Source organism: Microtus pennsylvanicus, chromosome 10 (assembly GCF_037038515.1).
Source record: "Microtus pennsylvanicus isolate mMicPen1 chromosome 10, mMicPen1.hap1, whole genome shotgun sequence".
Taxonomy (NCBI): domain Eukaryota; kingdom Metazoa; phylum Chordata; class Mammalia; order Rodentia; family Cricetidae; genus Microtus; species Microtus pennsylvanicus.
The window spans coordinates 107,833,632-107,846,944 of record NC_134588.1 but is presented as its reverse complement, the minus strand read 5'-3'; the positions used below and the strand labels follow the sequence as shown (position 1 = coordinate 107,846,944).

Here is a 13,313-nt window from a genome sequence, read left to right as displayed (position 1 = left end):
GGAGGACACAATGAGTTCTCAGTCATTAGTTTATGTTGATTGTTAAAAATCACATAGTAGTATTCCTTGGGAATTTAAAAACTTAAATAATTATGGCAATGAAGGTATCTTAATGTCTGGGGGAGTGGGTGAATTTGATTCAATGGCTCAAGAATTTAAATGTTTACTGAGACTGGAGAAGTGGATCAGTTGTTGAAGTGCTTGCTGTGGGCCTGAGTGGATTCCTAGCACCCAAGTACAAAACTGGACATTCATCTGCATACATAGAGCACACACGTGAGGCAGTTAATCTTTTTTGTATAGAAAGGGTTTCGCTGTGTAGTTCAGACTGACATCAAATGGATGATTTTCCTGTCTCAGCCTTCTGAGTGCTGAGATTACAGGTCTGTGCTACTGTCACAGCTAAGGCTGTCGTCTTAGTTACAATTTTTCTAGAATCATTTAGTCACCATTGACCAATTTGGTACTGTTCATCTTTAATTAGTTAATAATTGACATTTTGTCTTCCAGCAAATATTGCATAGTGTTTTCTTCTGAATTCTGAGTTCTAATAAATACAGTGCTCACAGTACTGTTAAATTAGACTATGGTTGACTGAACAGATGACTTAAGTCAGTAAAGTGCTTGTTTACACAAGCCTAAGACTGGAGTTTAGTCTACCCCCAACACTCAGGCTTAAATTACCTGCATACATAATACATATGCAGATAGGATCTGTGAACTGACTCATCAGGTACAGGTAGTTGCTGCAGAAACCTGATAACCTTAGTTCAATCTCCAGAACCCATAATAGGAGGAGAAAACTGACTCCCAAAAGTTGTTCTCTGACCTGTATGCATGTGTTATGCACCCCTCGTCATATATGCACACACAATAATTAAAAAATAGCTGCTTATGGTTGCATATGCTGTAATTCTAGCACTGGCACGGGAGGGGGGTGGGGTGAGGAGGGCAGTGGTGCAGAGACAGAAGGATCCCTGGTAATGGCTGGCTAGGTAGTCTGCTGAATAGTGAACTCTTCCAATGTCATTGAGAGATTCTGCCTGAAAACCTAAGGTGGAGAACCATTGATACTGATGTTGATCTCTGATCTCCATGTGCACCTGCAAATGTCTACCTTCATACACACATGCACACCCTGTGCACACACTAACACATGTATAGGAAAATACAAGTGAAGTTTACTAAATTGGGGTACTTTAGAGTGGAGAACTGTTCCCTATTAATAACATAGGTTTTTTAATCAATGATTTATTTATTTATTTATTTATTCTGTGTACATTGGTGTTTTGCTTGCATATATATCTTTGTGAGGTTGTCAGATCCCCTGGAACTGGAGTTACAGACAGTTGTGAGATACTCTGTAGGTGCTGAAAATTTAACCTGAGTCTTCTGTAAGAATAGCCAGCACTCTTAACTGCTGAGCCGTCTCTCCAGCCCCCACAAAGCTTTCTTATTACTAAAATATTGATTTTGGGGGTTCAGTCATTTTAAGGTGTAGGCAGAGTTGACACAGAGGCTTAATATTACTTATAAAAGCACGATTGATAGCTCAGGTTTGTTACTAGCTCTTATACTTAAATTAACCCATATCTCTTATCTGTGCTTTGCCATGTGGCTCATGGCTTGTTACCTTATTTTTTATCCATCCTGCTTGATCAGAGGCTGGCTTGCATCTCCCTGACTCTGCCCTTCTTCTTCCCAGTGTCCTCTGTGTCTGGCTGTCCTGCCTATACTTCCTGTCTGGATACCGGCCTGTCAGCTTTCTATTAACCAATGAGAGTAACACATATTCACAATGTATGGAAAAATTATTCCATAGCATTAAGGATTTGAACTAAAGGAATGGCTTCAAGACATGCAATGAATCTCACCACTTGAAGGACTAATACAAATTTGTTTAAATTTAACTTTAGGAGAATATCCTAAGTTTTCATGTAATTAATATTTTTTAAATTAGCAGATAACTGTATATATATGTAAGAAAGCAACAACATATTCTTTCTATTGCTTTTGAGAGCATAATTTAAAAACAGCTGTGGTTTTTCTGGGATTCTGTGACCCTTTAGAAATGCAATGGTATAATGGGAGTATATGGGAAAAAGCAGTGTGATATTTAACGTTTCTCACAAAAATTCATTATGGGTTGGGCATGGTGGTACCTGTCTTTAATCCAGCACAAGAAAGGTAGAGGATGGAAGATCCTGAGTTTGAGGCCACTTTGGTCAATGTAAGTTTCAGGCCAGCCAGGACTACTTACTTAGACCCTGACTCAAAACCCTCTGTCTCTAATAGGCTGGTTAAGATGCTCTTATAGGAGGGTAGGGAGCTTGCTCTAACTGTTTTGATAGTTCACAAATCACTATGTCAGTATCACTGCCTTGTTTACTTACTGATGTTCTATGTGAAGAAGGTCAGGGGACAACTTTCAGAAGCAAGTCATCATCCTAGCTGGACCAAGAATTTCTGGGCACCTCTTATGTCTTCAACCCCATCTTGCCATGGAATTGCTGGGCTGACAAATGCAAACCATCACATTCAGCTCTTCATGTGGGTTCTGGGGATTGAAGTCAGACTGTCAGCCTACTGTGGCAAATGCTCTGACCTACTGAGCTCTCTCAGGCCTCATGCTGTCTTTTGATGTCTGCTTGGCGTGCAGTGGTGCTGGTGCATTCTGAGACCACAGCCTCCCTGTCCCAGGGCACACATTGGGAAGTATTTTAAAATGTACTGATACTTAACATCATTGTGCTGTTTCCTCAGTATAAATTTCATACATACTCGGTATAAATTTCAAATTTTTATTCATGCTAATAGAATCATAGTGACCACAGGATTTAGATAATGAATATAAACCTGACTTTTTAAATGAAATATAAAGATCAAAACAGTGGTAAACATGCAATAGACTTTAGGGACTGAAGTTTCCTTTTGTTTTATTTTTTTGAAATTGTGCCTTACGATGTAACCCTAGCTGGCCTGGAACTAAACTATGTAGACCATACTGATTTGAACTCGGAGATCTGTCTGGCTCTGCCTCCTCAGTGCTGGGTTTCAAGGTATGGGAACATCACACTGACCTGGCCTAAAATTTATTAAAAACATAAAATTTGACTTCTTTCATTGAGTAACTTGTTTTGTGTGAAACATTTTTATCTGTTATCAGTGTACTACCTTGGAACAAAAGCTGAAAACTTTGACTGAGGAGTTGAGTTGTCAGCGACAGAATGCAGAGAGTGCCAAATATTCTCTGGAACAGAAAATTAAGGAGAAAGAAAAGGAGCTTCAAGAGGTAAGGTGAATGGTTTCATGGAGGAATTTTTCTCAGAAAGACCTGTTTGTTGACTTTGTGATTTGGAAGAACTATTTCTTATGATTGAGGACATTATGGAGTAGGCATGCTTTGTGAGCCAAAGTCGCTGCATTTCCCTCATACCTGCATTTTCGTACTTTTTCCATCATTTTCTTTTTATTAGCAAGGGCGCTCTCTGGAGTTGGTTTTCCTTATGGGCTTTAGATTTGGTACTGTTGTGGGAAGGGAGTGTCTTTGCTCTCTTGATCCATGGTGAGAAGATGGCTTTGCTCTTCTTTTGTCTTTTAAAGTTATGAGTTGGTTACTTATCTAACACAATATCTGAGGCAGTCAGGGAACCAAAGGTGGGCTGGCAGGTATTTTGCCAGTATGGGTTGTTCAGGTGCTTCAATCTGAGCATAAATGATAATAGATATCCCCCCATTTGTCAGTCACTTAGCAGCATTTATTCCTGTTCTTTGAAATGAAGATCGTTGTAAGTGTATATGATTGATTAGTTAAGCTCCCTTCTCTTCTTTTTCTCCCCTGCCTTTGAACATGAGCTCAGTTAGCCCAGGTTTCTTGAACTCCTGATCATTTTGTTCCCTCTCCCCGAGTTCTGATTAGGGGATGTGTGTCACCATGCCCAGCTTCGTTATGCCCTGTTCTGTTTTATTTTTAAGCATGTGGTCTGTCTGTATGTGGGCACCCGTGAGTATAGATGCACATGCTCATATATGGGCTTGACATTGATGCAGGATGTCTTTAGTTGCTCTCTACTTTCTTTTTGGAGGCATGGTTTCTCAGTTGATCTACTACTATAGTTAACTAGCTTGCCATGGGGATCCTCTTTCTCTGTCTCTTGGGTGCTGACATTAAAGGTGGCTGCACACCTGCCTGGCTTTTCTGGGGTTCCTGGGATCTATATTCTGGTGCTCATACTTGGATGGCAAACATTTTATCCACTAAGCCATCTTTCCAGCTCTTATGCCTAAAGTTTTGGTGTGTTTCTGTGCTGAGTTGTGTTGATTACAGCTCAGCTAGTCTTTCCTGCCCTCCCTTCTTCTAAACTGAGATGAGCTGGAAATTGGCTGGCTTCCATGTGGTCAACTGGCGACTCTTTGACCTCTCCCTCTGAGACCTGGATCTGATTATCAGGACCAGTGTTGAGGGTGATTGTATTTGGCATTCAGTAGATGATTAGCATGGCTCCTTGTTGTCTCTCTCACTTTTCATATAGCATTGCCTGTTAGGATGCTTGTGCCTGTTTCTGGAATCTTATTTGTTAATGGTTGTTTGATCTAATGCTTTGCTTTTTAGGAGCTGTCCCGACAGCATCGATCTTTCCAAGTTCTAGACCAAGAGTACACTCAGATGAAAACCAGACTCACCCAGGAGTTACAGCAAGCCAAGCATGCACTCAATGTCCTCCAGGTGGAACAGGAGAAGGTAGGGCCCTGAATTTAGTTCTCACAGTCTTACATGCATGCTCCTTCTGTATTTCAGTTGGTCTAGATTTTGTTTCACTAATAATTAAAAGTAGAAATAAAAAGTAATGTTCGATACGTATTTTTCAAAAAATATAATATTTCAGGTTAAACATTTGTCATTCTTTATGGTGAACAATTTCAAAGTCCTTTGTTTCAGCATTTGTGCAGAACATAATTGCTGTGAGTGATGAGCAGTCGCAGGCCAGATTACAACCTCAGACCCATCCTTTCCTCCCTCTTGCTTTCTTCAGTCTCTGAAACTACAGTTTTTTTCCCAGTGTTCTTGGGATTGACTTTTTGCTATTCTTGGTATGGGAGTCAGTCTTAAGTCTCTGGCTCCTGTCATATGTCCTTAGTTCCCTTTCAGAGTGGAGAACACTCTTTATGGCTCAGTTTCTAGAAAAGGGGTGAAATGTGTTGGGTTTTCACATCTGGATCTGAGAGGAAGTCTCTTAATATTCTGGTCATTATGGGGTATATAACAATGGAGGGGACTTTCCTAAATAGTTAAAGCTTGGACAGTTGTCAGCTGGGTTATTTAAGGCTCTTAAGAGTGTTACCCAGGTTTCTGGCTTTGCATCCCACCTATATTATGATGGGTCTTGTTTTATGTCCCCAGCTTGGAGGTGTCTTCTGAATCACAGGCTGTTTGGTTTCTACTCGGCATTCTGTCTACATGGGTAGCAATAATGAGCTAATCATTGAACTTCAGCTATTGTCCTGTAGATGAGGTCCTTTCCATCTAACTAAATAGGATTCCATTCTTTACAGTGCTTAGGTCAATACTTGGGATTACCTGCAGTTTTGTCTTACATCTCAAACTAGTCCACCAAACGGCTGAGTCCACCTTTGTTTGTGTATACATGTTGGTGTGTATTTGTATTTTATAAAGTATGAATATTTTCCCATGTGAATGATAGTTTATATGTTTAATTTAATTTTTTATTTGAAAAATTTAAAAATAATGTAAGATATATTTTGATCATATTCACCTCATTTCTCCTCTTAATGCTTTCCAGATCTACACTTCCAACTTCATATCTCTGTTTTGTTTTTTATAACCTCTGAGTCCAGTTTGTGCTGTTCATGTACTCATGGGTATCCAAAGGAGTGTGGTTGACCTACTAGGGGCCTTCTCCCGGCATCCATCCGTTGTCCATAGCTTCTCCCCAGTCCATGCTGTGTTTGTTCACTTAATCTTGTGCAGGTGTTGATCATACAACCATAGCTGCTGTGAGGACGTGACTGAAGACACGTTCACCCTGCTCATCTCCACCCTCTGGCTCTTACAAATGTTATAGCTGTGGTCTTGTCCCGAGTACCTAGCATAGTCTAGTTTTGTTATCTATCCCAGAAACTTGCCCATGTGCCCTTCCTAGCAGCTAAGAATAAATTTGACTTGTCTATGTTCATACACTATGTTGAGTATAGCTACTTTAACCATGTCCAGTCCCCAATCCCATCTGTATTTGTCTTCTTAACAGTCTGTTTTCAATCAGTAGCCAGAGCAAAGCTTCCATCACGTAAGTCAGATCCCATAGCCCCTCTGCTCAAAACCGTGTAGTCACTTGCTGTCCCCATCACTAGACCAGACTTCGCTTGGGTGGTGGACTCAGGTGGCTTCCCTGATGCCCTGTGGAGTTCATCTTCTTCCCTCCTCTCACTTACTTCATTTTAACCATGTGGGCCCCTGGCTTTTAGCTGGATACACTAAGTGGAGGCAACCTCAGACCTTAATTGCAGTTGAACTCCTAGGTTGCTATTTGCTCATGGACTAGGAGGCATGTGCCTCTACTGCATTGAGTATTTCTGGTTGCTACATCTATCTCCAATCTCAAATACTCTGTTTTATTTAGTGTGTTTAATTTTTCTGTAGTGTGAACATTTGAATTTTCTGGCTCCTTTGTGTATTGTGTAAGTTAGGCCTATGATCTGAAAACAAAGACTTCATTTTCATGTTATTCCTAAATAGTAACTACTTACATAGCACCTATGGGTAGTGTAGAGATGATGTGCAGTGTTCAGTCTATAGGCAGACCCCAAAACATTCTATAGAATGAGGATTAATGTCCTTGGAGCTTCTGGAACCATTCTGCAGATATCAAGGGTTGATGACCCATGTTCTCCCAGTCTGTCTCTTTCTCTTTTATCTCAGCTTTTTTGTTTTTTTATTCTTTAAGAGCAGTTGATTATTTGCAGAGAACATAAATACAGAACTTTGTTATTTTTTCTCTATTGTAGGTCACATCAGTGAAGCAGCAGTTAGAAAGGAGCTTACAAGAATTTAGGCAAAAGCTCAGCAGAACAGAACAAGCCCTTCAGGAGAGTCAGATCACAGAGAATGAACTGAGGAGAAGCAGTGAGGTATGTGAGCAGGAACAAACCCCACACAGGACAAAGTATGACAATACAAAGTGTCTTTCTTTAAAAAAAAAAAAAAAAATTGTATGTGTGCGTGCATGTACTATGGTCTTGCTCATGGAGGTCGGAGTAAAACTTGTAGGCTTTGTTCTTTTCCTCCTTTGCGTGGGTTCCTAGGATCAAAGTCATGTTAATGTAACAGTGTTATATATGTTGAATATGCCCTTATTTTTCCTTTGAAATGATTACTCAGGCATTTAGCATGAGGAATTAAGAATATATAACCAAGTTTTTATTTGTTGTGGGTTTTTGTTTGTTTGAGACAGGGTTTCTCTGTGTAATCATGTCTGTCATGGAATTTATTTTGTAGACAAGGCTGGCTTTGAACTCAGATCTGCCTGCCTCTGCCTCCTGAGTCCTGGGATTAAAGGTGTGTGCCACCATTACCTGACTATAAACAAATTTAAAAGTTTTTATTGTATGGGTATGTATTGTATCTGTTTATGACTGTGCACCACATTTATGCTTGGTGTCCACAGAGGCAAGAAGAGAGAAGGTAACTGATATCCTAGAACTGGACTTGAAGGTGGCTGTGAGCCTCTGTGTGCTCTGAAAGAGCAGCAGCCACTGCTCTTAAAACCTCTGATCCATCTCTCCAGCCCCTATAACATCAAGTTTCAAAGTAGTAGTTTTCAACCTGTGGGTCATGACCTCTTTAGGGTCAAACTATCCTTTCATCAAATACTTGCATATCAGATATTTACATCATGATTCATAACAGCAAATTATGAAGTAGCAACGAAATAATTTTATGATTGGGGGTCACCACAACATGAGGAACTGTGTTAAAGAGCCACACCATGAGTAAGATTGAGAATCATTGGCTTAAAGATTTTTTTTTTAGACCACTTGAGCGGTGGAATTATGGAACAAAGGAATTGCTTAGATTTAAAGGGAATAAGTGAAACTGTCAGTGTGGTTTATTATTTAAGTTACAACTCTGCCTTCTCCCTTTTGCTTCTTTGTTCATTCATTCATCTATCTTTGTCTTTCTGTCTGTCTGTCTGTCTATCTATGTCTGTTATCTCTTTTTATTCATCCTGTCTGTCTGTCTATGAGTTGGAGTCTCACTATGTTGTTTAAGATGGCCTAAAATCTAAGTAGTTAAATTAGGCCTTACATTCTTAATCCCATGGCCCCTTCCTCTCAAGTGCTGGGATTACAGGCCTGTGCTGGCATGCCCACTTGCTCTTGGTTATTCTGAGATACACTCTGACTGTGTGTTCCAGCCTAGTTTGGAGCCTGCCTCTTCTCTACAATGCTGGGATCTGAATCCCTTTTTGAAGGGTTAGAGTCACAGTGTTAAAAAAAAAAAAAAGGAAAATCATAGTTCAGTCTCTGGCACTGCCAAAATAAATAACAAAATCATGTAATTATGAATGGTATTACTCTTTCGAAGTAAATATGGATCTTAGGATCCACTGTACAGCCTGGTCCATGTTGCCTTCCTGTTCTGTCAGGCAATGAATGGCTGTGGGGCTAGGGTCTTATTTCTACCCATGTCAATTTGGCTTCTGAATTTTGTTGGTGGTCTGGAGTTTGTTTTAAAGGCATTTAAGAAGCATTTAAGAACAGATGATGGGCTGCAATGATTTGAATAGAACTAGAAATGAAGATAAAACAACAGAAGATCAGTTAGAGGTGTCTTCTCAGAAACTGCAGGAAAAAAATGTTTTCCCGCTATCGAACTGTTCTTCATCACTTTTTAGCCTGCTGCCGATGAAAGAGAAACAGTTTTGTTCATTACAACAGTTCCTTATCTAGGTGATAAAGTCTAAATATGTTTGCCCCCATGGCATTTCACTGTAAATGAGAACACCTGTCATAGCAAAGAGGAAATTATTAAAGCAGCCAGGAACAAAGGGGGAACACTGCTGGAGATGGGGTGGGGGCATTGAACGCCTGTTCCTCAAGTGGAAGCCATTCAGTCAGATCCTGTTTTGGGTTCATCTGCAATCATTTCCAGTGTGTGTTTATTGCAGCAAAACAAATGTTTGCCTTTTGGCCAGTGGGGACCAACCAACAGATGCTTCTGCTAACATTTCCACAGGCAGACTGGCATGGAACTCTTTCCTCTGTGAGCTTCCCTTTTAGCCAGGAACTCTCCTGCGACTCATTGGCTGCCCGTGGAAACATTTTGTAGAACTATAATCTGGTTCAGAGTCTAAACACCTTTTAACATGACTTACATTTTAATAGGCTGGACATTGTCTTGCAGATGTTTCTGAGGACTGACTTTATCCCCATGGGGTCTGGATTATGATACTATCTCTGATCCCAGGCCGTACTTGCATGTGTCAACCATGTTCAAATGAAGATAGTCATGTTTGGAAAGTGCTTAGCTACTTAGGAATTTAACTTCTTTTGGGGATAACAGTAGGAGTTGAAAGGGCTTCTCTGGCTCTTGTACTTTGAACTCTGGTTCAGAGAGCTGAGAATTGACTTGTCAGCGTTGATGTAGCTTAGGGATTACAGTAGTGATGGCTGTAGTGGGAGCAATCTGGATGCACACTATTGGGCTACCCATCTACTGTGTTACCTTGAGATTATCCCTTTCTAGTCTGCACACAGATGCAAATAATATTCCTCCCTTTTAAGACTGTATTCATGATTAAGTCCAACACTGCATATAAAGTGTTTGGCCCAGTGCCCAGCATGTAAGTGTCTAGTAAATCATGAAAGTCCACCTGCTTGTTTTTTTTCTACAAATGTTAATGACCTTTGATACTAGATTTATTTGTGTTCACATGTTGGGCACAGAAGGGTCATGATCAAAAGACAGTACATTTGAGAGTTTTCATATTTAAAAATCTTGCCAGTTTAATTATCTGGTGTCTTTCTGTATCTAATTATAAGTAAGCACAAACAAGTTCAACATGCTTATAGGTTTTGGATGCTGAAATAATGTGACAGTTGTACTGAAATTTTCCTTGACTATGTTTAGTAAACTAATATACTTCTTGCAATTAGAAATTATCAGTGCTGAAAATGTGATTTAATGGCCCAATCAAGGGTAAAGTTAACATTTAGTATCAAAGTGATGGTGGGGTAGATAAGCTGCTCACCCCGCTTCAAGTGCCAGCCTCTGTTGCACTGGGGTTTGGTGGTAAAATGCCACCACTGACAGGCACGATGAGGTAAAGCTTGTTTGGGGACCTTTCTAGGCATAGGGACCTGTATTGTATTAGGTTCTCTAAGGAACATAGTCTGGCAGGCAAGAATGACAGTGCAGAAGGAGAAAGCACGCCTGCTGATCCATCTCATGCCCACATAGGCAGCCTTCACCCAGCAGGGGACATATTAAGCTGTGCTTATGGATGGGATCATGAAATGCCACACACTAACGGCAGTTTGTTTTGTCTGGCCCTAGGAAATGATGCTTCCCTTGCTGCTGCTAAACCAAAGCTGCTTTGGGTGGGATTGCTTGCTAAGCTCAGTGCTGGCTGTGCTTACGGAGATTGCTGTGCTTTTCCAGAGTAGTGCCCAATTTTGCAAATCATACGAGGACACAAGAGATGCCTAGGAGAATATATCCTTGTATGCTTAACTCATTGTTGCTAATGAGCTACCCAATCAAGACTTAAGTGGCTGTAGCCTCATGGAAAACTAATTGCTGATGGATGGCAGCCTGTGCATCCATTTTCAGATGCTTATTTTCTAAATTCTAGCCTCTTAAAATTCTTGGGTTGGTCATAACCATAGCATTATAAGCCTGCTGGGTCCCAGGATTGGCTGAACATTCCTTCATTAGAAACAAATATTTACAAAGCTAATGCCAAAATGGAGAAAGACACCCTAATCTTTTCATTGAGCTTGCTATTTTCTTAAATGTCTGCAGTTATGGACTGAGACACAGAGATGCCAACAGGCACCCAGTCATGACAGCTTCTCCCTTTTGTGGTACTTCCCCTCTCTTCCCCTCCCCATCTCCTTGTAAGCCTTCTTTCCTGTGGAGATGCTCTCAGTTTATCATGCACTATCTTCCCAGCTTTCTTATCAAGTCCCAGATTTGATTTGATTCTTTTTGAGTAAGAATAATTTGTAAGTTAAGAAAATAGTAAGTCAACTCATTCACCTCTGATGATCTTGCAACTGTTACATTTGGGGAAGAAATACTAATAACAGTGCCCCAATTACACTTGTCAAATGCTTCGAGTGTTCTATCTTTCACATCTGTGATCTCATTAGATGAGTGATTATCCTCAGCCTGAAGAACAAACAAGTGATTATATTTCTGTATATTTATTAATGCTAATTTTAATCAGTTACATTGTTTCACCTTCATGATTATTTCTTGCAAGCTTGAGTACTTACTAGTATGCAGGTTAACCTCTCAGTCTTGATCTATTGCAGCTGCTCTTTTGTTCTCAATGATATCTTAATTGCATAGTCAATTTCCTAGTATAAGCAGGACAGGATCAGAACACAGTAGACAGTGCAATACTGACAACAGGCTCTGTCTCATTTTAATGATGAAGCGAATGTATATACATGAACACAGCAGCTGCCAGCAAGTTTTCAAGTACTTTCTAGTAGCCAGATTCTCCCTCTTCTTGAATTTGGCTTTGTTACATGGGTACCCATCTGCTGGTAGTAACCAGACTGATAATTGAAGGCAGCCTTCCAACATAGCATTGCCAGGGCCATCTGTTTTCCAACAGTGCAGTAGGGGTTTGGAGGATGGGTCTTAATTGTTTCTTTAAGATTCCAAAAATGTCTTCCTACTTCTCAGAAGGGTAATTTTGAAATGTAATTTTAAAAAAAAGCTTTATGATTTCTTTCATTCCCTAAGATATGTAGTTCTTAGTTTGTAGTGATATGCCAGTTCTTGAGGGTACAGTTTAATATAGGTAGATATAAGGCATATAAAAAATTAGTCAGAATTTCAAGTGCCTTCCCAGTGTTCCGGAGGCAGAAGCAGGTAGGTCTTTGGAGTGTGAGGCCAGTCTGGTCTACACAATGAGACTGTATTCAAAACAAACAAACAAACAAAAATACCAAAAGGGCTGGAGAGATGGCTCAGTGAGTAAAGTTACTTAGTGGGCCAAACTTGAAGTCCTTAGTTCCATTCCTGCAATCCACATGGTGGATGGAATAAGAGAAGTAACTCCCTGAAGTTGTCCTCTGTCGTCCACATCTGTGCCATAGCATATTCCGCCTCTCCAGTGTATGCACACACACTAATAAATAATAATAATAATTTGAGAAACTAAAAGCAACAAGTTTCATTATGACTGGAATGTTTTTACTCCATGTTGTATCAGTTTTAGGTTGTTAAGGAGGAGCAGTGGTGTTTCCATTTGGTGTCTACATTTGTCTGGTGTAGGTTATGATTTCTCAACATAATGGAATGAAACTACTTTTATGTATCTATTACTTTGCTGCACAACCTTGTGTGGATGCATATTTAATCATGGATCCAAAGAACCTGTGAATGCTCAGGTTCCTTCATCCATTATGAATTCTGTGCTAGCCTGTGATGTGATATATAGATTACTCACTTTCTAGTAGTTAGCTTGTTAGGCATGTACTGAGTGACTAGGACCACACCTTACTCCATGGAGGGTAATTTTGATGGCGGCAGAGACCTCTATTTTATTTAGGTTCGGAATCAGCTTTTATGATGTAAGTTTATTCAAATAAGATAAGCACTTTCATTAGATACTAGAAGGGAAAGTGTATTCCTGACTGAGATATAGACAAGTCTGTGAAGTACCTTTATCGAGGCAGAAGTTGTGACTTGCTTGCACATTTGTTTAGATTAAAACAAACTGTGTTTTTAGGAAATGAAGAAGGAAAACAGTCTCATTAGGAGTCAGTCTGAGCAAAGGGCCAGAGAAGTCTGCCACCTGGAGGAAGAACTTGGTAAAGTCAAAGTGTGTTTGAGCCAGAGCCAGAATTTTGCAGAAGAGATGAGAGGTGAGTTCAGTAATGTTAGTGTTCTATACATTTTTTTTTTACATTTACTTATTTTGTGTGTGCGTGTGTGTGTAGGTCAGAAGGCAGTTTGATGAAAAGAACTCTTCCTTTCACCATATGACTCTTAGGTGTCAAGCTCAGGTATCAGGCTAGGCACCAAGTACCTTTACCCACTGAGCCATCTCAGCAGT

At 40.1% G+C, this 13,313-nt stretch overlaps 1 protein-coding gene across 2 annotated transcripts in view; it reads left to right on the top strand.

The window, feature by feature from the left end:
- Cenpf (centromere protein F) overlaps nucleotides 1-13,313 on the top strand; it is a 44,379-nt gene that overhangs the window by 11,238 nt on the left and 19,828 nt on the right. For both annotated transcript variants that reach the window (XM_075989445.1, XM_075989446.1), the window contains exons 8-11: nucleotides 3,167-3,292; nucleotides 4,613-4,741; nucleotides 7,024-7,146; nucleotides 12,987-13,122. In XM_075989445.1, the coding sequence (XP_075845560.1) occupies nucleotides 3,167-3,292; nucleotides 4,613-4,741; nucleotides 7,024-7,146; nucleotides 12,987-13,122 (514 nt within the window). The remainder of the gene's footprint in view (nucleotides 1-3,166; nucleotides 3,293-4,612; nucleotides 4,742-7,023; nucleotides 7,147-12,986; nucleotides 13,123-13,313) is intronic.